The sequence below is a fragment of the Schistocerca gregaria genome, chromosome 3 (genome assembly GCF_023897955.1).
Source record: "Schistocerca gregaria isolate iqSchGreg1 chromosome 3, iqSchGreg1.2, whole genome shotgun sequence".
Lineage (NCBI taxonomy): Eukaryota > Metazoa > Arthropoda > Insecta > Orthoptera > Acrididae > Schistocerca > Schistocerca gregaria.
This window is the reverse complement of record NC_064922.1, coordinates 272,407,075-272,428,788: the sequence shown is the minus strand read 5'-3', so window position 1 is coordinate 272,428,788 and position 21,714 is coordinate 272,407,075. Positions and strand designations below refer to the sequence as shown.

Genomic DNA, 21,714 nt, shown 5'->3' with positions numbered 1-21,714 from the left:
TCCCAGATACGTGCCGACTTCTCGGCCCTCTCGCTGCAAGGAGATCATTTTAACCAGGTTGTGTATTAGGCACTATCTTATTAGCCATCACCATTTGTTAAGTGGTGATCCGCACCACTTTGTGCTCATTGTCATCAACCTTTAACGGTTCGCTATTTCCTGATCAATTGCCCTATGTTTAACCACTTACTTTCCACAATATGTTTACTGTGTAAGTTTTGGCCGTTTTAGCAAATGATGCATGGGCTGTTGACCACGTTTTATTTTTTACCCATCATAGCAATATGGCGAAGAACAGCTAATTTTTAGTTCCGGAGCTCTGTTGTCTCAACAGCTTATTTTGTGGACCTTTCTCCTAAAGGAAGTCCTTGTTTTTAGCTGTCTTTCTGTCCGTCAATCAGGCTTAATGTGTGGTCACTTTTAATTCCTTTTTTGTCTTAGTGTTCTAAGTTCTGACATGAGCTTGTATGCCCTTAGTTCTTTTAGTGCCCTAAAACATATCTGAAACAGATTACTGCCTACCCAGGTTTACAGAACAGACAAGTCTCCAACTTCCACATTCTGTGGTGATATGTGCATGTCTAACAGCTTGTCACCTACTCATGGTTTGACCGTCCTTCGACCAATTTTGATAGATGTTCAAGACAGTGGCACATGAATAGTTGACCAGCTGTGCCATTTCCGAGATGCTCGTTCCTGGGTGTAGGGTCATAAAGGTCTGCCTTTTGCCAAAGTAATGTATGTCAAGTATTTCTGCATTTGTGCCCCATGTCATCGCTAGAGTGATTCCGCATTTGTCTCTGCTCCATTTATATACCTTACTTACCATGTCATATGCCCACTATGCCCTCGGGCAACATTCAATTTCACAGTGGGTAGTGATCATAATGCTTTGGCTTTTTAGTGTGCCTTCTCCAGAACAAATACAATGTTACTAACTTCACATACCACTTTCTTTCTTTAGGTTATTATCACAAAACAGTATGGAATAATATTTATCACAAGGATGTTTATAGCATTTACATCCTGTTCCATTAGCTTGTCAAGATTCCAAGTAATATTTAAGCCCTGTACTTTGATGCAGAGTGAGTTAACATTATATCAGTTTTCAATTTTTAACAGTATTTTGGTCTACATCATATTATTTTTAATGTATGCAGGCATCAAGATCACCTACAAATCAGTAGCTGGTCTATTATGGTATATGGCTGGTTACTGATTTCAATAATAAAGCTGTCAGAAAAAAATTAAGCAAAGGAAATTGCGTCCATAATTTCCCAATTGATATAAAGTGCTCTGTAGGGTAATTATTTTTTTTATACAACATACAGGTCATTCAACCGCACATCATGTTCTGTAAATTTCAACATGAAAGAGAGCCTGGTAGTATATTGAACTCATCAGTTTCTACATGAACAAGTAGTCAATGCAGGCTAAGCCTATAAAGTACACTATCCACAAACTGACTAGTGGTAATCTACCCATACTGTTATTATGGGAATTAGTTCTAGATTCCTTTATGTGTGTGTGTGGAAATATTAGGAATCAATCAGGTACTTTGAATAAAGTCACTGCACCTCATTTATTTATTTTTATTAATTTATTCTTGCAGTAATTACCTGACCATGATAAAGAATTTGTCATCATAATACAATGAAAATAGGCAGCATAAATGTACATACACTTAGAATATATGGACTAAATATATAAGTATGTTTTTATGAGTGTCAGACAAGTCTGCTGTGGCATTGCTGTAAGAACCAACCCAGCATTTGCTTGAAACGATTTAGGAAAATCATGGGAAACCTAATCTGATTGGCCTTACAGAGGAAACTCCACCCTCCTGAATATGGAGCCAGTAACTTACAACTACACTCCATCATTTGGTTGCCCCTATTGTACTTTATTTTGGTGGTGGATAATTTTGCACAAAATTACTTATGATATAAAACATAGCAAACATTAACTAAATTTTCTGTTGATGCTTGGCTGGCCATAACAACACTATTAAATACGGAACAATTCCTAATGTTCTTCAAAATTACATTTATTTGCTCACAAATTGGCTTTTAGTTTCTTAGACCATTGTTGGGTGACAATTGTATGTGTTATGAATACAAGGGTCATTCAGTAAGTAATGCCCAATTTTTTAAAGAGACACTAATATACATAGTCAAACATTTGATGTTTGTTCTGTGCGCTGATGAAGTTTCGAACCATCCTGGCAGATGGCAGAGCCATAGTGTAGCATCAAAATGGCATCTACATACGACTCGCGTTACAAGCAGCACGCTGTTATCAAATTCTTGTGTGCATAAAAAGAAACCATGATGAACATCCATAAATGTTTGTGTGCAGTGTATGGAAATGCTGCAGTTGATAGGAGTGCAGTTTGGAGATGGGTAAAGAAAGTTACATCTACATCTACATCCATACTCCGCAAGCCACCTGACGGTGTGTGGCGGAGGGTACCCTGAGTACCTCTATCGGTTCTCCCTTCTATTCCAGTCTCGTATTTTACGTGGAAAGAAGGATTGTCTCGAAACCACTGGAGTTTATCTATCATCTCCGTAACGCTTTCGCAATTACTAAATGATCCTGTAACGAAGCGCGCTGCTCTCCGTTGGATCTTCTCTCTCTCTTCTATCAACCCTATCTGGTGCGGATCTCGCACTGCTGAGCAGTATTCAAGCAGAAGCAGAGCTCCATGATCAGCCACACTCAGGATGCCCTGTCACAGCCACTGCTCCAGACATGTTAAATTGTGCGAATACCATTATTTGTGGCAGCCAGTGCATCACAACTTGACAATTGGATCTACAGTTGTCGGTGCTCACAGTGGACCACAAGATTCAAAGAAAGGCCATTTCACTTGAATTGGGCTTCTTAAAGATTCTCTTCGAGAAACATACTTTGAAGATGATGAGAGTGTCAGTCATGCAGTGAAAACATGGCTACGCCTACAGGACAAGAGCTTTTACCACCAGGGAATACATGCTCTTCCACAATGTTAGAGTACTGCCACAGAATGTGTTGCGGATGATGTAGAAAAATAGGACATGGACAAGACATGTTGATTGCATATTGTCACCAACTCTTAATAATAAATATATTCTGAAAAAAAGTGGGACATTACTTATTGAACAATCCTCATATAACTGCAGAACATAAAGGAAAGTGTTTACTATTTAATATTGTTAACATGTAGTTTTGCTCTGCATCACTGCACACGCTGTGGATACCTGCTGTTGACTCCTAGACTATGAACATGCTGCTGTGTCCCTTCCATTCTCTCTATTCTGTTTAAAAAGCTAACTCCAGACTACTATGTCCCATGTGTACCTCTATGTCTTAAACTTTAGTCTATCTGAAAAACTTAATCAGCATCAGCCCGTGATGAATGAGAAGTTGATCTCCAGGGAACAATCCATTATTATCTTGTACTACAGATCTTGGACACTATTTTCTTGTAGTAGCATTACATGGTGATTGTGTACATGCACCAGCTGCTGTTTTTATTTAATACTTCAAACGAAGCACTTATTTAACTTCATGTAGAATATGGTCGGTTGTCTGTATACTGGCAAAATAAAGATCTCTTTTAGTCAACTAATTAGAGTTACACAGAATTTACTTCCCTTGGTACAAATGTTATGATAAATGTCAAGAGAAGTGGCTAATGTGGCATTAGTAACTTTGTTTTTGAATATCTAGTGATTTTCAGTTTCTTGTCTGCTGTCTACAGAAACCTGTTTGATTTTTGCACCAAAATATAAAAGTCAATTCTAAGTAGTAACTGGGTGGCAAAACTCTTGGAAAACTTGGAATTCTCAGGGAGTTATGTTTTACCAGGGAAAATCAGGGAACTCTCAGGGAATTTCGTAAAATCTCGGGGAATTCTGCAGTTATAACCTATAACTGAAATGGAATTTTATAAATCATGAATTTTAAAATATTAAATATCTTAAAGTGTGTTAATCATATGAATATTATTCCATATAAATTGTCGATGTTTAAAAACTGTGGTGATGTTTAAAAACTGTGGTTAGGCTACTGCTTATGGCTGGTATATAACTCAGCTGAGAGGAAAGAAAAATTATTATTGTGGTATGCTGCCCCCTCCCCCCTCCCCCCTGCCCCCATATACTTCTTAGCACCATCTTCCTCCTTGTATCTTAAAGTAATTCTCAAGGATTTTTTTTTTTCTTCCAAGTTTGTAACTGTCCTGAGTAAATAGGGATGTATAGGCCATATGAAAATCATTCATACTTCAGGTATTGTGGTTGTGAGTTGCCTAGTTTGTTGTAATTTCACTTTTGTTATTAAGCAAAAGTACGTTTAGGGAGTACAGGTATTGTCATTCTTAGGTACTTGAAGATGCTTCTTCAAGATGTTTGGTTGTCAACTTCAGACAATACTTTTAGTGCTTGCTTCTATAGAATAAATAGCCTTTTTTTTTACCACAGCTGTGTACCTCTACAACATACATCCAGTTTGTGGATAAAATGTAAAAAGAATATCCTGTTATGTCTTTCTTTGAGATAGTGTTAGTATAATTTTGTTTTTGTGGCCCCTTTGGTAATATCAAGACCACTAAAGAATATTCATAGATTCTGTGTTAGTATTGTTGCCTAATTTCTTCAACTAAGGATAATTTTATCATGATATAGGATTTGTCAGCCCAATACAAGGAAAAACATGCCTTACATACATACATACATACATACATATGAAGATGTAAATAAAATAGAAAGAAACTTCCACATGGGAAAAATATATTAAAAACAAAGATTCCAAGACTTACCAAGCGGGAAAGCGCCGGCAGACAGGCACATGAACAAAACACACAAACACACACACAGAATTACTAGCTTTCGCAACCGATGGTTGCTTCTTCAGGAAGGAGAGGGAAAGACGAAAGGATGTGGGTTTTAAGGGAGAGGGTAAGGAGTCATTCCAATCCCGGGAGCGGAAAGACTTCCCTGAGGGGAAAAAAAGGACAGGTGTACACTCGCGCGCGCGCGCACACACACACACACACACACACACACACACACACACACACACACACACACATCCATCCGCACATGTGTATGTGCGGATGGATATGTGTGTGTGTGTGTGTGTGTGTGTGTGTGTGTGTGTGTGTGTGTGTGTGTGTGTGTGTGTACACATTTTCTGTGTTCAGAAAGCCCCGTACAGGACCTGCAACATGCAGTCGTGCATTATCCTGCGGAAATGTAGGGTTTCAAAAGGATCAAATGAGGGGTAGAGCCATGGGTTGTAACACATCTGAAATGTAACATCCAATGTTCAGTGTGCTGTCAATGCGAACAAGAGGTGACTGAGACGTGTAACCAATAGCACTCCATACCATCACGCCGGGTGATACGCCAGTATGACAATGACGAATACGCACTTCCAATGTGCGTTCACCGCAATGTCGCCAAACACGGATGTGACCATTATGATGCTGTAAACAGAACCTGGATTCATCCGAAAAAATGGCGTTTTGCCATTCGTGCACCCAGGTTCGTCATAGAGTACACAATTGTAGGCGCTCCTGTCTGTGATGCAGTGTCAAGGGTAACCGCAGCCATGGTCTCAGAGCTGATAGTCCATGCTGCTGCAAATGTCATCAAACTGTTCGTGTAGATGGTTGTTGTCTTGCAAACGTCCCCATCTGTTGACTCAGGGATCGAGACGTGGCTGCACGATCCGTTACAGCCATGTAGATAAGATGCCTGTCATCTTGACTGCTAGTGATACGAGGCCATTGGGATCCAGCATGGCATTCCGTATTACCCTCTTGAACCCACCGATTCCATATTCTGCTAACAGTCATTGGATGTCGACCAACGCGAGCAGCAATGTCACAATAAGATAAACCGCAGTTACGATAGGCTACAATCTGACCTTTATCAAAGTCTGAAATGTGATGGTACACATTTCTGCTCCTTACACGAGGTATCACAACAATGTTTGACCATACAATAAATAGTTACATCTAAAACTCTGAGTTTGTTACACAACCCATAGACCTTCATTTACATTTAATATGGTAGATTTGTTTACTGTCTTTAAGTTGAAATTCATGCAGTTTGTTTCCTTATGTTCACTGTTAAATATCATATAGCTACTGCTAAATTGTGCACATCCTTGTGGGTTCCATTTGCTTTCTCGGCTTTGGTTGTTGAATGTATGTTATTGTACTTGTCTGCCTTTTCCAGTTTCTTTTTGTCGTAGGGGTGTTCAGTACACAATGAAACTCATTTTTTTCTAAAAACAGATTGGTTTTATGCAGGATGCCAATAAGCCATATTAATCCCCAGTCTTTTGGTTACAAAACCCTATATTTCAACATAATCTCCATCCATTGAGACATCCTTACACACCCTTGCTTGGAGGGTTTGTATGCCTGCCTGATACCACTTTACTGGGTGACATTGGAGCCAACACCTTGCTGCATCAATAACCAGCCCATCATCCACATACTACTTCCTGTGGAGTTCACCCTTTATTAGGCCAAACAGATGGAAGTTAGTAGGTGTGAGATCCGGGCTGTAGAGTGGATGAGGAACAACAGTTCTATGAAGTGAAGTGTTGAGAGTTTCTCTAAGGAACACAGGCCTGTGTGAGGCCTTGCATCTGTCAATCACCTCGAATGAGTGTGTCTCCACATTCCAACATTAAAGGTGTCACAGTTGTGTGTGGCCAGCAGCACATGAGAGATCAGACAAGTTTGCACAGTCTTCTTGCAATGAAGACAGATGTCTCGTCCAACAACTCACTGTGTGTTTGTTCACTGCTTTTATTTAAGCACCTATGAGTATCTGCGATTCTCTGGTATTCTACCAAAACAAACTTAATGACAGCTCTCTGCTTGGAACACACCTCCATTATAGATGCCATTTTGTAGGCTATGTATAGCGCCGCAAACTATCGGAACTTTTTGAAAAAAAGAGGTACTGAAATGGGAATATTCCATGATGTCCCACAACAAACTCTGCATTTTTTCAACCAATATTGACTGTGGAAAAAAATTGGTTGCATACTTATTGAAAACCCATTGTATGTTGCCCCATACTGCTTTATTTTATTTTCTACATTACATTTTATTTCATCACTAACTGATTTTGCGGCAAGCAGTGTCCTCCAGTATATATTTCTCTAACTGTGATGATAATTTAGCAAGTCTAAATTAATATAGTGTTTTCTAAAGAACAGATAATATGCTCAGAACCTGCAGTCATTCATTTATTTTCCATGACTTCAGCAGCTGCAGCTGCTAATGTGGCCACTTTTGGAAATGTCTCAAAAGTTCATTTGAACCAAGTGCAGAACATAAAGAATTTTGCATGTACATTGTTGTTTTTTTTTCTACACTTCATCCATGTTTAGTGTGCCAATATCCTTGAAAACTTATGTATTTTAGGTTTAGAGAAGAATCTTTTATAGTTCTGCAGCTTGTGTGATTGTCCAACCATGCCCTTTACTTAGTCACTTAGCAGCAATGATAAGAGAGATAACTATCCTTTATAAATCTCCACTGCAGTTTTCTGTACTTATATCTGTAAGCAAATGGTCTAAGAACAGTATTACATTTTTTTGCCATCCCCTTTGCATTGTTACTGATTTTATTTTTAACTTGTGTATTTGTGTTCATCTCTCTATCAAAGGTTATCTTCGTTTTTGGAGCTGAGACTGTCCATGACTTCAATTAATGTGTTAAAAAGGTGTCTGTATTGCTACTGTGTGAATGGCAGGTCCTACACATACAAAATGATTGTCTTTTATGGATGCCGAGGTTTGACAGTTCAGTTTATACTGCCAGATGTATTGATAAACCACTCAATGTACTTATGAGAAGGATAGTTGCTACTCAACATGTAGTCAGAATAGACCCCCCCCCCCCCCCCCCCCACACACACACACCAAATGCAACTCACACACACATGACCACAGCCTCTTGTAGTTTGACTCCCCTCACTGGATCCATCCACTTTTAGCTGACCTTTCTCCTGTGAGTACTTCGGAATTGCTGGAGTGTTGATTTCTCCCTTCGGCCCCATAAACCCTTTCAGTTAATCAGTCAAACAGTCAGTGTCAAAATTTGTCAGGGAAAAATGCTAAAATGTGTCTGGAAATCGGGTAAGAATTAGGGGATTTCACTTGAAGAAACTTGTGGCAACCCTGAAGATCTTTACATGACCATTACTGAAATATGAATCCATGATTTTTATTAATGTTGCAAATACTGATATTTTATTGCAGACATGGGATAAATACACACATTGGTTTCTTATGAAGCTCAAAACTATATTGCATCTGATTGATTTCACAAACAGTGCACTCAAAGTATAATTTTCAGTGTTTTGGTTTGCAGTGTTTGTGACAATCATCATGATAAAAAAAAAGTGATGTTTCTAAGCAATGAATTTGACAATTTGCTACAATGTACTATATCCTTGCCAGTTGTCGTCTCATTGTTGACCGTTCTCCGTTTCATAACAGTTTGTAAATTCAGTGATTGTGCATGAGCGAGACATTTTAGTGGATGCTTTTCGTATTTCATCACCTTTCCCACAATATTTTAGCAAGGATGCTGAAAACATCATATTAAGTGTCGGAACATCATACATAAATGTTATTCTGTATTATCTGGTGACAATGGAAGCTTCAATGAAAGGTCTTGAGATATGTTATCGTATCGGAACCATATGGTGCTCGTTTGGACATTATGCACTTCTTTAATCATATTTCACATTTCACTACACGTTCAATTTATAGTGTTACTGGTGAACAGATGTGTGGTAGAAAATTCTCATTTTTGGAAAGATTTGGCTCATAGCTCCTGTTGATTCTCTTAAATTTGCAGTAACTTAGTAGCTGCCACCCAAAATCATTGGGCCTACGATTCAGACTCTCAGAGGCTCCAAAACCTGTGATGGAATAGCACACTCACCACTACATAGTCATTTGATTACTGATTTCCCTCATCACCTGTTCAGCCTTTTTTCCAGTGACTTAGTATTCTTTGGACACATAACTACCTAATACACTAGTCTTATAATATATTTTCCCTTGCTTGCCAAATAGAACAATTGACTTTCAGATTTAGTGTTTTTGTCCTCTTTTTGTTAGTGTTCATCTGCCGTCAGTTGGTGAAGAAGTCGGTTTGCTTGTATTCAGATGACATTAGTTGACCTACATAAATTAACAGTGTGACATATGGCAAATATTCTTTTAAAATGTTGTTTGCAGAAGATAAATGTGCTCTAAATATTGATAGAACTGTATTAAATATAATCACGTATTTACTTTCTTGTTTTTCTTCTTGATTGCTTAGAAGATGGCTGTGTCCACGACAGACAACTCTGCAGTGACGGCAACATTGCCAGTTACAGTACAGGGAGTCATCAGTACAACATTTGGACCAGGAAATGGAACTTCAGGAGTTGCACAGCCAACTACAGCTTCAGTTTTGTCAGCTATAACAGGAGCAGCAGTTAGGAGTGTCCAAAATGAGGCTGCGCCTATCTTTCTGCAGACCAAAGCTGCAAAAGGAATTGCTGGGGCTTTTGTTTGGGCTGCACTTATCCTCACATGCCATCAGGTAAGTGCTCTCTCTCTCTCTCTCTCTCTCTCTCTCTCTCTCTCTCTCTCTCTCTCTCTTTAACACACACACACACACACACACACACACACACACACACACACACACACACGAAGCAAAAAGTCTTGTTTGCTTTTGATGGGTGAACGGCCAGATGTCTTTGTGCAGCAGACACAATATTTTGGTAAGTGATGACATTAACATCATCCAGTATTTGTCGCTTAGGGAGTTCACAACTCTTTCATGAGTATAGGTATGGCAAGCATGGGGAGTCCACCCCCCCCCCCCTCCCCCTTCCCCTTCCTAGCTACTTACATCATGTACTTTCTTTTCTGTGCTGCAATCTCTCATTTCTGACTGTCTTTCTCATTATGACAGCCTTTGATGTCAACCTGGCTATTCCCTATGTTCTGCTTTCCTTTCTCAGTGTATTAATTCATTTACTTAGCATCACCTTTTGGCTGGAATAACTTTTTGTCTTTTCTGGGTTTGATCTTCATTTTCAAATTTTTTGTTCTGTAGGGTGGACCAACTGGGGAAGATGACCTTAAATAGTGCCTGTTGCATGCAGCATTAGAGGTCATCTGTGCACCCCCTTGCCAGCCCATCTTCCTGGGGCATAAGGACTCCTGGCAGTGTCCATCATACCAGATGGCCTTTCCTACGTTTTGGTGTGCGTATGGGGGGTGTAGGTGGCATTAGGGCAGACATTTCACTCACGAAGCATATCAAATTACATCAAAGCAATTGTCACTCATCGGGCCATATCATCAGACAGGTGTAGAACGTTCAACCCTTCTGTTTTTCCTACCCTGGCTACACCATGGGAAGAGGGATAACCCAAACATCTGGAAGTCAAATAGTTTGTACTCAAACTGATAGGGATACTTTTATGTGACAAAACTAATATTTTTGTGGAACATATTGAAGATAAATTTGGAGAAGTTGAATAATTGGGAAAAATGCACAATGATCATTATTATTTAAAGTGTCCTCTGTTGCACAAACTACAAATCTTGATGCATGTGATAGTAAATGTGGATTGCCTTTGCCCCATACAAAAATTTGAATATGGTCCAAGGAGGTTCAACATACACAGGCACCCTTATCAGTCTTTCAAATGTCCTTGAAAAAGTCAGACATTGGGACTAGTTGTGATGTGTAACTTTATATTCCACCACCCATAAGTTGCTTAAGCTTTGGTCATATATAACCTGCTGCAGGGCAGACGCAAAATGCAACAATGGCTGATGATCATGCCCTGAAGACAATCCTTGTGAACAACCACCTTCATGTGTCAATTAAACAGAACACTATCCTCCACACTCACCAGTTTGCCCAGTCTTCAAGAAAAAAAAAAATACAGGAATATAAATCTTTTGACCACCTAACACATACTGAGGCATGGAAAAAAAATGCCAACATCTTTTTGATATGATGACCAATCATACAAAAAGTCACAGCTGTCTCCCTGACTACCCAGCTTTTTTCAAACTAGTTTTGCCACTGTACACCTTTGTTGTGGTTCCCATGGCTCTGTTGTCAGAAATAACTTCCCACATGCAGCCCAATGTCTACTGGTGACAGTGCTCCCTCTCAGGATGCCTCTCCCCAAAAATCCACAGAGCAGAGCCCTGACATCAGATCACTCTTCATCTGTTCCCACACTCATCTCGAATAGGCCCTAGCAAGAATCTCTGCCACCAGAGGCTGCGATGGAGAATTGGAACAAGACTACTCCTCCGATCCTGGAGGTGCCAGTGCCCAATGCTTCAAGGTTATCGTGCATCCTCTCAGAACCACGCTGGCCCCAAGAAGACATCTGGAGGGGTCTTTACACTGGTTCGCACAGATGTAAGTGAGTGGGTTCCCCATCATACTATGTTGGAAGCAATAGTGGTGCAGGTGCAAACGTCTTCAGCAACCACTATTTGCTACTTTTATTTGCCTCCAGGCAGGCTAATTACTTACATTGTTAACCACCTTAATCCATAAACTTGCCCTCTCCTTTCCTCTTACTTGTGGACTTCAGTGCACACCACCCCTGTGGGGTATACAGTTTCATCTGGTAGGAGCCTTCTTCTTGAGCAGCTTTTTACCAGCCATGATCTGTCTCTCCTCAGTGATGGTACACCTACCCACTTCGGTACCACCTGTGGCATTTTTTTAGCTATCTGTCTAACACTCCCTTCCCCCAATATCATGGATTTACTTCATTGGTCACTACATGATGATCTTTCAGACAGTGATCATTTTTCGGTGACCCTATGACTTTGTTTCCATTACCAGATGTATGAACTACCACATTGGGTGCTTCAGAGAGCCAACTGGTAGTTGTATACCTTTGATGTTACCTTCTCCTCCTCTCTGTCAAATTACTTTGACAAGTTGTGCAAGATTTCTCAGATGTGATCACCCATGTCACTGGAACTTCTATTCCTCTTTCTATAGGTCCTCTCCATTCTCACTTGTGCCATGGTGGCCCAAAGACACTTCAATAGCTACTCAGGATCGCCAAAGAGCCCTGCAGCATTTCAAACAGAATCCTTCATACACCAACCACATCACTTTCAAACAACTTCCTGCTAAGGTTCACTGTCTAATTAAACACAGTAGGAAGGAATGCTTGGAGCACTATGTCTCTTTCCTGGGAACAGATGCCTCTTCATCCCAGTTCCAGGTCAAGCTCCATAATCTTCTGGGCTCCCAAATGTCCCAACATGTATCTGGTCTCTTTCTTCAGGTTACTTGACTCGTTGGGTATTGCTGGACACCTTGCATCCGTACTTTCTGATGGTCTCAGTGTCCTCTTATGTGGCTGCCTTCTGGATGTGGAAGTGATAGACTGAAGCTGTGCCACTCTCTTTCTCCCCTTGGCTTGACAAAGTACCTAATGAACCATCCAGTAACTGGGAACACTTCAGGTTCATGCCTCATCTCTTGATACAGCCCCAGGCCCAGATTCCATCTGCAGTTAGGCGATACAACATCTGTTATTCAACAGCTCCCTTTCTCCAGAGTTTTCAACCATATTTGGCTCAACGGTGTCTTCCCTTTGCAGTGGTGAAATATTACCATCATTCCAATCCTTAATCTGGGCAAAACCTCAATAATCATTGACAGTTACTGGCCGATTAGCCTCCCCAAGGTGCTGTGCAGACTGCTTGAAAGGATGGTTGCCCGCCAATTTTGGTGCATCCTTGAATCTTGGGGCCTTTGGCCCCCATTTAGAGTGCTTTTCTGGATGGTCGTTCTTGAACCAATCATTTGGTTAGGTTGTAAACGACAGTCTGAAAGGCTTTTTCTAAATACCAACACCTCATTGCAGTGTTTGTTTGACCTACATAAGACTTAAGACACCACGTAACACTATTGACTGGGGCTATCGAGACTCCCTACCAATTTTTATTCATTGGTTTTTAACCTTCCGATCGTTCTGTGTTAAGAGTTACTATTTCAGCCAGCTCTCCATGGGTCCAAGAGAATGGTGTCCTGCAGCTGTAGCCTTGGCTGAGCATCAGCTCCAAGGTGCCATCCAACAGGCATCTGCTTGGACCCTTTCCCATAGTTTTCTCTTATCTCCTGTAAAAATGGAAGCTATGCATTTTTGTCCTTTTACCACAGTCCAGCTTGATCCAGAACTCTACCTGTTTGCAAAGCGTTTGTAAGTTGGTGCACAGTCGATTTTTGGGACTCCTCTTTGACAATAATCTGACTTGGATGTCCTATATTCATCAGCTAAAGACTAACTACATGAAAAAAACTTAATGCTGTCTGTTACCTTGCCCCAACTCCTGGGGATGCGATTCACACTGCTCCCCTTCGTATCTACCGGGCTGTGATCCAGTCCTGCTTGGACTATGGTTGCCAGATTTATGGCTCGGCCATGTCTTCAGGTTTGAGTGTATACACACAGTCCATCATTGTGGAGCTTGACTGGTCGCCGGCACCTTCCAGACTAGTCCCAAAAAGTGTCTTGTTGCCAAAACAGGGCTTTTCTCTCTTCAGGTCCAACAATACCAATGCTTGCTCAGCTATACAGTCACCAACTGACAGTTTCCTTATCATCCAATATATCCTATTCTGTTTGCATATGTGGGGTATCAATCCCTTAAACTCACCCTTGGATGGGATTACCAGTTGGAATGTGCCTTGCAGCCCTCTGCCAGGATCTGCGGGTATCCTCTGTAGCTTGTACTGCACATGTTTTCTCACACTCCCCCCCCTCCTCCTTCCCCTTCCCCATATTTGGTTAATACTCAGGCAATGAATTAGGGCTGATCTGTTTCAGGGACCTAAAATCTGTCACCTTATAATCTTTCAGTGTCTGTTTCTTTCACTTCTTCAGGAGTATCAAGGTTCTACATCATCTGGTGGCCTATTGGCCCCTCTAATAAACTCTGCACTGTCAAGGAGACTACTGCTGCATAGCACTCTTTCTTCCATTCCTCCCAGAAGGGACCCCGTGTTGTATGTTGCCTCTGCATCAGTCATACCAGCCTGACACATAGTTTTAATTGACAGAATGAGTGACACCCAATTTGTGCTTTTGGAACCTTATTGACAGTTGCTCATATCCTTGTGGACGGCACCCTAGTTCTGCCTCTCCATGCTAAGCAAGGTCTCCCGAATTCTTTGCCTCTCACATTCTAAATCTGCATACATACCGCAAGCTACTCTGTGGTGTATGATGGAGGGGAACCTCATACCACTGTTAGTCATTTCCTTTCCTGTTCCACTTGCAAAAAAAAACCACTGTCTCTTTCCTCCATATAAGCCCCAATTTCAATTATCTTGTCTTTGTGGGCCTTACACAAAATGTTCATTGGTGGCAGCAGAATCGTTCTGCAGCGAGCTTCAAATGTTGGTTTTCTAAATTTTCTCAGTTTAGTGTCTCATGAAAATAACATTGCTTCCCTCCAGGGATTCCATTTCGGTTCACAAAGCATTTCCACAATATTTGTTTGTTGATCGAACCTACCATTAACAAGTCTTATAACTTGTCTCTGAATTGCTACAATATCTTCCTTTAATCAGACCTTGCAGTGATCCCAAACACTTAAACAATACTCAAGAATGGGCCACACTAGTGTTCGTTACGTGGTCTCATTTATAGATGAGCTACACTGTCCTAAAATTCTCCCAGGAAACTGTAGTTGACCAGTTGACTTCCCTACTCACATCCTTACATGTTCACTCCATTTCATATTGATTTGCAGTGTTATGCCTAGGTCTTAAATAACATGACTGTTTAAAGCAGCAAACTATGTATACTATATTTGAACATTACGGGATTGTTTTTCCTAGTCATCTGCATTAACTGAATTTTTTCTATGTTTAGAGCAAGCTGCCATTCATCACACCAACTAGTAATTTTGTCAAAGTCCTCCTACAGTTACTCAATGCTGACAACTTCCCATACACCGCAGAATCATCAGCAAATAGCTGCAGCTTGCTGCTCACTCTTCCACCAGGTTATTTATATTGGCAGCTGATGCATGGACAGTTGAACTGGTGCTATGTCTTCTCCATGACAGTGGTTTTATTCTCAGATGTTTCATTTTAAACTAGCTTCAGGGTGAGGTTGGGCATCTCGTGCCACATGGTGGATCATGGGAACCATCGACCCTGCCTCTTTTGTATGCTGCCTCTGTCATTCCTCCTTTGCTCTGTTTTAGTTGCTTTTAGGCAGTTTTCCCCTTTTTCTGCCACACCCTGTTCTCTGTTTTAGGAGTAGCTCTGTTGATTTGTGGGTGCTATCGCCCTTTTTAATACTTTGCCTGTGATGGATTGTGTGTGGAGCAGTTCTAGGAAGACCTGTCGTCTTCGCATGCGGAGCACAGGGTGGCACCCTTGTGCAGCCTTAACTGTTTCTCTCGTCTTGTTTTATTATGATGATCCCACTGATACCTGTTACGTTTTTAGGCATTTCCCTTTTACTTTTATGGATGTCTTGACTAGAAGGTATTCTTTACTCTGTAGCTGTCTTCACCCTTAATCAGATTGGTGGGAGTTGGACTCCGGTTGGCTTTCTCTTACCATGACCGAGTTCTGAGAAGTCACTTGTCTGCTCTTACCTATGTACCAGTCGAATCCATATAGATTTACTTCTCTGTCAATAATTTTTTCAGCTATGGCATCAGTATTGCTTTCAGTGTTTTGTTTTTACCAGTCCTACATACTTTCGTCATCAGAGTACATTCCTGGTAGACATCACTAGCTATGACTGTCCGAACCAGTGACTGAGAGACTGAATACCCTGTTGTTTACTACTGGGGAGTAAATCAACAAGCCAACCATCAGCTGTTTGCTTTTGCCTGAATTAAAAATTGCATTATTGCATTGTATTCATGTGAATCTCTGATGTTCAGTTGTAATGTTAAAATTCCAATGCCTCTGGTGGCAAAATGTGTTCCCAAGTACTGTCATTTCACTGACAAAAAAAAAGGCAAGCAAGAATGGAGGCTTCATCATCATCATCATAGATAAGAACGCATATCTTCAGAACTGCATTATTTTTGGATAGAGAGCAAGAGTAAAATTAAACACAAATGTCAGTAAGTTTTGCTTTGGAAAGGGCAACAGCCATTCACATTCTTGCCCTTTTCTAGCTTGTGCTCTGTCTCTGATAACCTTGTTGTTGACTGTACATTAAATTTAAATCTTTCTTCCCTTGAACTAATTCATTCATTCATTCATACATCATTTTCCACGAGTCCCATCATGAATGAGATTCTTCAAGTTGAGAAACAAGTCAATTTAAAGATTTACAAGCAGAAGCTATCAGTGCCCATTACTTCATCATTGTGTGTAATGACAAATGTTAGCAGAAATAAAACACTGAAACAAAATAAATGGCAATGCGAATCACTGTTGTTTGGACTTACACTTTAGAAGTAAAATGATGACTATAAACCTTGAATCTATATTAGTCTTGTAATGTGGTAATATTTTGCACAACAGTGTTATAATCATAAGGAATTCTTTTCTGCAGTTTCTACATAATACAGATATGTTTGGAGGGGATTGCAAACTGTTCCTTGAAATATTTCATGCAGTGCCCTACATTTTCTTCTCGGTAATAAACATGTGGCAAACAAGTAACCTATTGTACAATTTCAGCAGTTTGTAAGCTCTATCTGCATTACCCAGTTATGGATACAACCTGTGAACTATGTCATTAATTCCAATTCTTACCTCATTCACAAAACTTGTAATGACGACCTAAACAGAGCATGTAGGATAATGTTCTCTCAAAGATTATTCTGCCACAATCTTTTAACGATGCAGAGCTCTGTGTGAATCAATATTTACCTCTGCGTGAAACTTCAATGAGATATATTTAAAATGAGAAAAAAACCTAAATTTTCCGGTGTACAACAATCGCTAACTTACCAGTGTCATCTTTACTTTTTTATTGGATATATTCCATTTGATGTTCTGCAGTGCCATGGAATACTAGTAACTCAGTGGAATTGTTGAAGAATATTCCATTATTTAAAAAACTGAAGGGTTCAAAATTTTAAAAAAAGAAACACTTTTATCAGTACATTTGTTCCATGACTCCCTTATTTTACTCCCAAGAGTAAATATTGACTTCTTCCTTTTTTACATTGTAGTCATATTGAAGCTTTTTTCTAATTGCATTGTAAGTACCATCATAAAGTTTATATATAGGATTTGTAATTGATAGTTTGTTTGGCCTTTGTAAAAGATTACTGTTTGCCAGTCCTGCAGAGAGAACAGACCCTGTGCATCGCTAAACAGTGAATACTGCAGTCTATAGATGTATCACACATTTACTTCATGGTTCACAGTATCTGTCCTGCTCACTTTCATGCAAATGTCCATCTTCTATGATGGGGAGCTCCTGACTGTTTGTACACAAGTTGGTGCCCCATTACCACGACAGTGCAACTCTGATGGTCTTGACTGTGCATCACAAAAGAGTTAGTAACCGAAACTCAAAGCATATGGAATCTATAAAAGAATGACATCTAAAAAGAAAAATAATGCAATTATTAATGAATAAATCATCACATGCAACTATAATAGCTGCAATGTGCACACTGTTTTTATTCTGTGTTATATATGAGTAATTTGACTGTGGATTGATGTTGAAATTTTTTGGGTTTCAGATATATCAACACCTTCGGTGGTATACCAATCCTGCTGAACAGAGGTGGATTGTAAGAATCCTGTTCATTGTTCCAATATATGGTTTTTACTCATGGGTCAGCCTTCTCTTTTTCAACAGTGACAGTTACTACATATATTTCTTCACTGTTAGAGACTGTTACGAAGGTTTGTAATATTTCCTGCTATGTAATTATAGACAGAAAATATTGTGTATTGTGTGGTTTTTACCCCCCCTTTTTCTCTTCTCGGTTTCTGTTAATTTACTTGTCGGTATTTTTGAAACAACTAGATACTAGAAGAGCTATTTAGATTACTAATAAGCAGTCCTGTAACTTAGAGACTGTGTGTGACCTTACAATTCAGTAGCATGAGACTCAGTTCAGAAAATGAGAGTTTAAGAGAGGCAGCAGCCTTTTCAGTCGTTGCAGGGGCAACAGTCTGGATGATTCACTGATTTGGTCTTGTAACACTAACCAAAACGGCCTTGCTGTGCTGGTACTGCGAACGGCTGAAAGCAAGGGCAAACTACAGCTGTAATTTTTCCCGAGGGCATGCAGCTTTACTGTATGATTAAATGATGATGGCGTCCTCTTGGCTAAAATATTCTGCAGGTAAACAGTCCCCCATTCGGATCTCCGGCAGGGACTACTCAGGAGGACATCGTTATCAGGAGAAAGAAAACTGGTGTTCTACGGATCAGTGTGTGGAATGTCAGATCCCTCAATCGGGCAGGAAGGCCAGAAAATAGGTTAAAGTTAGATATAGTGGGAATTAGTGAAGTTCGGTGGCAGGAGGAACAAGACTTTTGGTCAGGCGAATACAGAGTTATAAATACAAAATCAAATAGGGGTAATGCAGGAGTAGGTTTAATAATTAATTTAAAAAAATAGGAGTGCGGCTAAGCCAATACAAACAGCATAGTGAACACATTATTGTGGCCAAGATAGACATGAAGCCCACACCTACCACAGTAGTACAAGTTTATATGCCAACTAGCTCTGCAGATGATGAAGAGATTGATGAAATGTATGATGAAATAACAGAAATTATTCAGATAGTGAAAGGAGATAAATATGTAATAGTCATGGGTGACTGGAATTTGAGAGTAGGAAAAGGGTGAGATGGGAACATAGTAGGTGAATATGGATTGGGGCTAAGAAATGAAAGAGGAAGCCGCCTGATAGAATTTTGCACAGAGCACAACTTAATCATAGCTAACACTTGGTTCAAGAATCATAAAAGAAGGTTGTATACATGGAAGAATCCTGGAGATACTAGAAGGTATCAGATTGATTATATAATAGTAAGACAGAGATTTAGGAATGGGGTTTTAAATTGCAATACATTTCCAGGGGCAGATGTGGACTCTGACCACAATCTATTGGTTATGAACTGTAGATTAAAACTGAAGAAACTGGGAATTTAAGGAGATGGGATCTGGATAAACTGAATAAATCAGAGGTTGTACAGAGTTTCAGGGAGAGCATAAGGAAACAATTGACAGGAATGGGGAAAAGAATTACAGTAGAAGACGAATGGGTAGCTCTGAGGGATGAAGTAGTGAAGGCAGCAGAGGATCAAGTAGGTAAAAAATCGAGTGCTAGTAGAAATCCTTGGGTAACAGAAGAAATATTGAATTTAATTGATGAAAGGAGAAAATATAAAAATGCAGTAAATGAAGCAGGCAAAAAGGAATACAAACGTCTCAAAAATGAGATCGACAGGAAGTGCAAAATGGCTAAGCAGGCATGGTTAGAGGACAAATGTAAGGATGTAGAGGCTTATCTCACTAGGGATAAGATAGATACTGCCTACAGGAAAATTAAAGAGACCTTTGTAGATAAGGGAACCACTTGTATGATTATAAAGAGCTCAGATGGAAACCCAGTTCTAAGCAAAGAAGGGAAAGCAGAAAGGTGGAAGGAGTATATAGAGGGTCTATACAAGGGCAACGTACTTCAGGACAATATAATGGAAATGGAAGAGGATGTAGATGAAGATGAAATGGGAGATAAGATACTGCGTGAAGAGTTTGACAGAGCACTGAAAGATCTGAATCGAAACAAGGCTCCGGGAATAGACAACATTCCATTAGAACTGCTGACAGCCTTGGGAGAGCCAGTCGTGACAAAACTCTACCATCTGGTGAGCAAGATGTATGAGACAGGCGAAATACCCCCAGACTTCAAGAAGAATATAATAATTCCAATCCCAAAGAAAGCAGGTGTTGACAGATGTGAAAGTTACTGAACAATCAGTTTAATAAGTCACAGCTGCAAAATACTAATGCGAATTCTTTACAGACGAATGGAAAAACTGGTAGAAGCCGACCTTGGGGAAGATCAGTTGGATTCTGCAGGAATATTGGAACACGTGAGACAATACTGACCTTATGACTTATCTTAGAAGAAAGATTAAGGAAAGGAAAACATACATTCCTAACATTTTTTGACAATGTTGACTGGAATACTCTTTCAAATTCTGAAGGTGGCAGGGGTAAAATACAGGGAGCAAAATGCTATATACAATTTGTTCAGAAACCAGATGGCAGTTATAAGGGTCGAGGGACACGAAAGGGAAGCAGTGGTTGGGAAGGGAGTGAGACAGGGTTGTAGCCTCTCTCCGATGTTATTCAATCTGTATATTTAGTAAGCAGAAAAGGGAACAAAAGAAAAATTCGGAGTAGGTATTAAAGTCCATGGAGAAGAAATAAAAACTTTGAAGTTCGCCGATGACATTGTAATTCTGTCAGAGACAGCAAGGGACTTGGAAGAGCAGTTGAACGGAATGGACAGTGTCATGAAAGGAGGATATAAGATGAACATCAGCAAAAGCAAAACGAGGATAATGGAATGTAGTCAAAATAAATCGGGTGATGCTGAGGGAATTAGATTAGGAAATGAGACACTTAAAGTAGTAAAGGAGTTTTGCTATTTGGGGAGCAAAATAACTGATGATGGTTGAAGTAGAGAGGATATAAAATGTAGACTGGCAATGGCAAGGAAAGAGTTTCTGAGGAAGAGAAATTTGTTAACATCAAGTATAGAATCAAGAGTCAGTTTCTGAAAGTATTTGTATGGAGTGTGGCCGTGTATGGAATTGAAACATGGACGATAAATAGTTGGGGCAAGAAGAGAATAGAAGCTTTCGAAATGTGCTACAGAAGAATGCTGAAGATTAGATGGGTGGATCACATAACTAATGGGGGGGGGGGGGGGGGGTATTGAATAGAATTGGGGAGAAGAGAACCTTGTAGAAGGAGCGATCGGTTGGTAGGACATGTTCTGAGACCTCAAGGGATCACCAATTTAGTATTGGACGGTAAAGTGGAGGGTAAAAATTGTAGAGGGAGACCAAGAGTTGAATACACTAAGCAGATTCAGAAGGATGTAAGCTGCAGTAGTTACCCAGAGATGAAGAATCTTGCACAGGATAGAGTAGCATGGAGAGCTGCATCAAACCAGTCTCAGGACTAAAGACCACAACAACAACATGTTCAAATACATCATAATTGACTGCTTCCCTCAATTTTAATATAAGCATGGTGAAGGCAGTGCTGGAGTTTCATGTGTGATGTAGTCTGAATTTTTATTAAAAAGAACAAGGTTACTATTGTCAACTGAATATTGAGAAGAATTTGTGTGTTTTCATTTTGTGTGACTTATGTACATAAATACAAATGCAGCACATAAATTACCTCTTCATTGGTGTGTAACTTTGACTATAAGAACTTAACTGAAAAAAGGAGAAAATACGAAATGTACACAAGTTGTAATGAAAGATGATGAAATGTTGAAATAAGGAGATGAAAATCGTATTCGCAAATATATAAAATATTTTCAAGTTTTAGAAAATTAGAAATATATGCTCTAGTGAAAGTACATCCAGTAATAAAAGTTATAAGGACTATGTTGAGGTAGTCTGTGAAAGTACTTCAGTGAAAGCTGTCATGTTGATAG

The 21,714-nt window shown here is 39.8% G+C and overlaps 1 protein-coding gene across 2 annotated transcripts in view; it reads left to right on the top strand.

Annotated features, from left to right (window-relative positions):
- The window catches only part of LOC126354663 (transmembrane protein 184B), a 129,144-nt gene that overhangs the window by 15,019 nt on the left and 92,411 nt on the right, over positions 1 to 21,714 (top strand). For both annotated transcript variants that reach the window (XM_050004446.1, XM_050004447.1), the window contains exons 3-4: positions 9,350 to 9,616; positions 17,755 to 17,920. In XM_050004446.1, coding sequence (XP_049860403.1) covers positions 9,353 to 9,616; positions 17,755 to 17,920 — 430 coding nt within the window. In that variant the 5' untranslated portion in view covers positions 9,350 to 9,352. The remainder of the gene's footprint in view (positions 1 to 9,349; positions 9,617 to 17,754; positions 17,921 to 21,714) is intronic.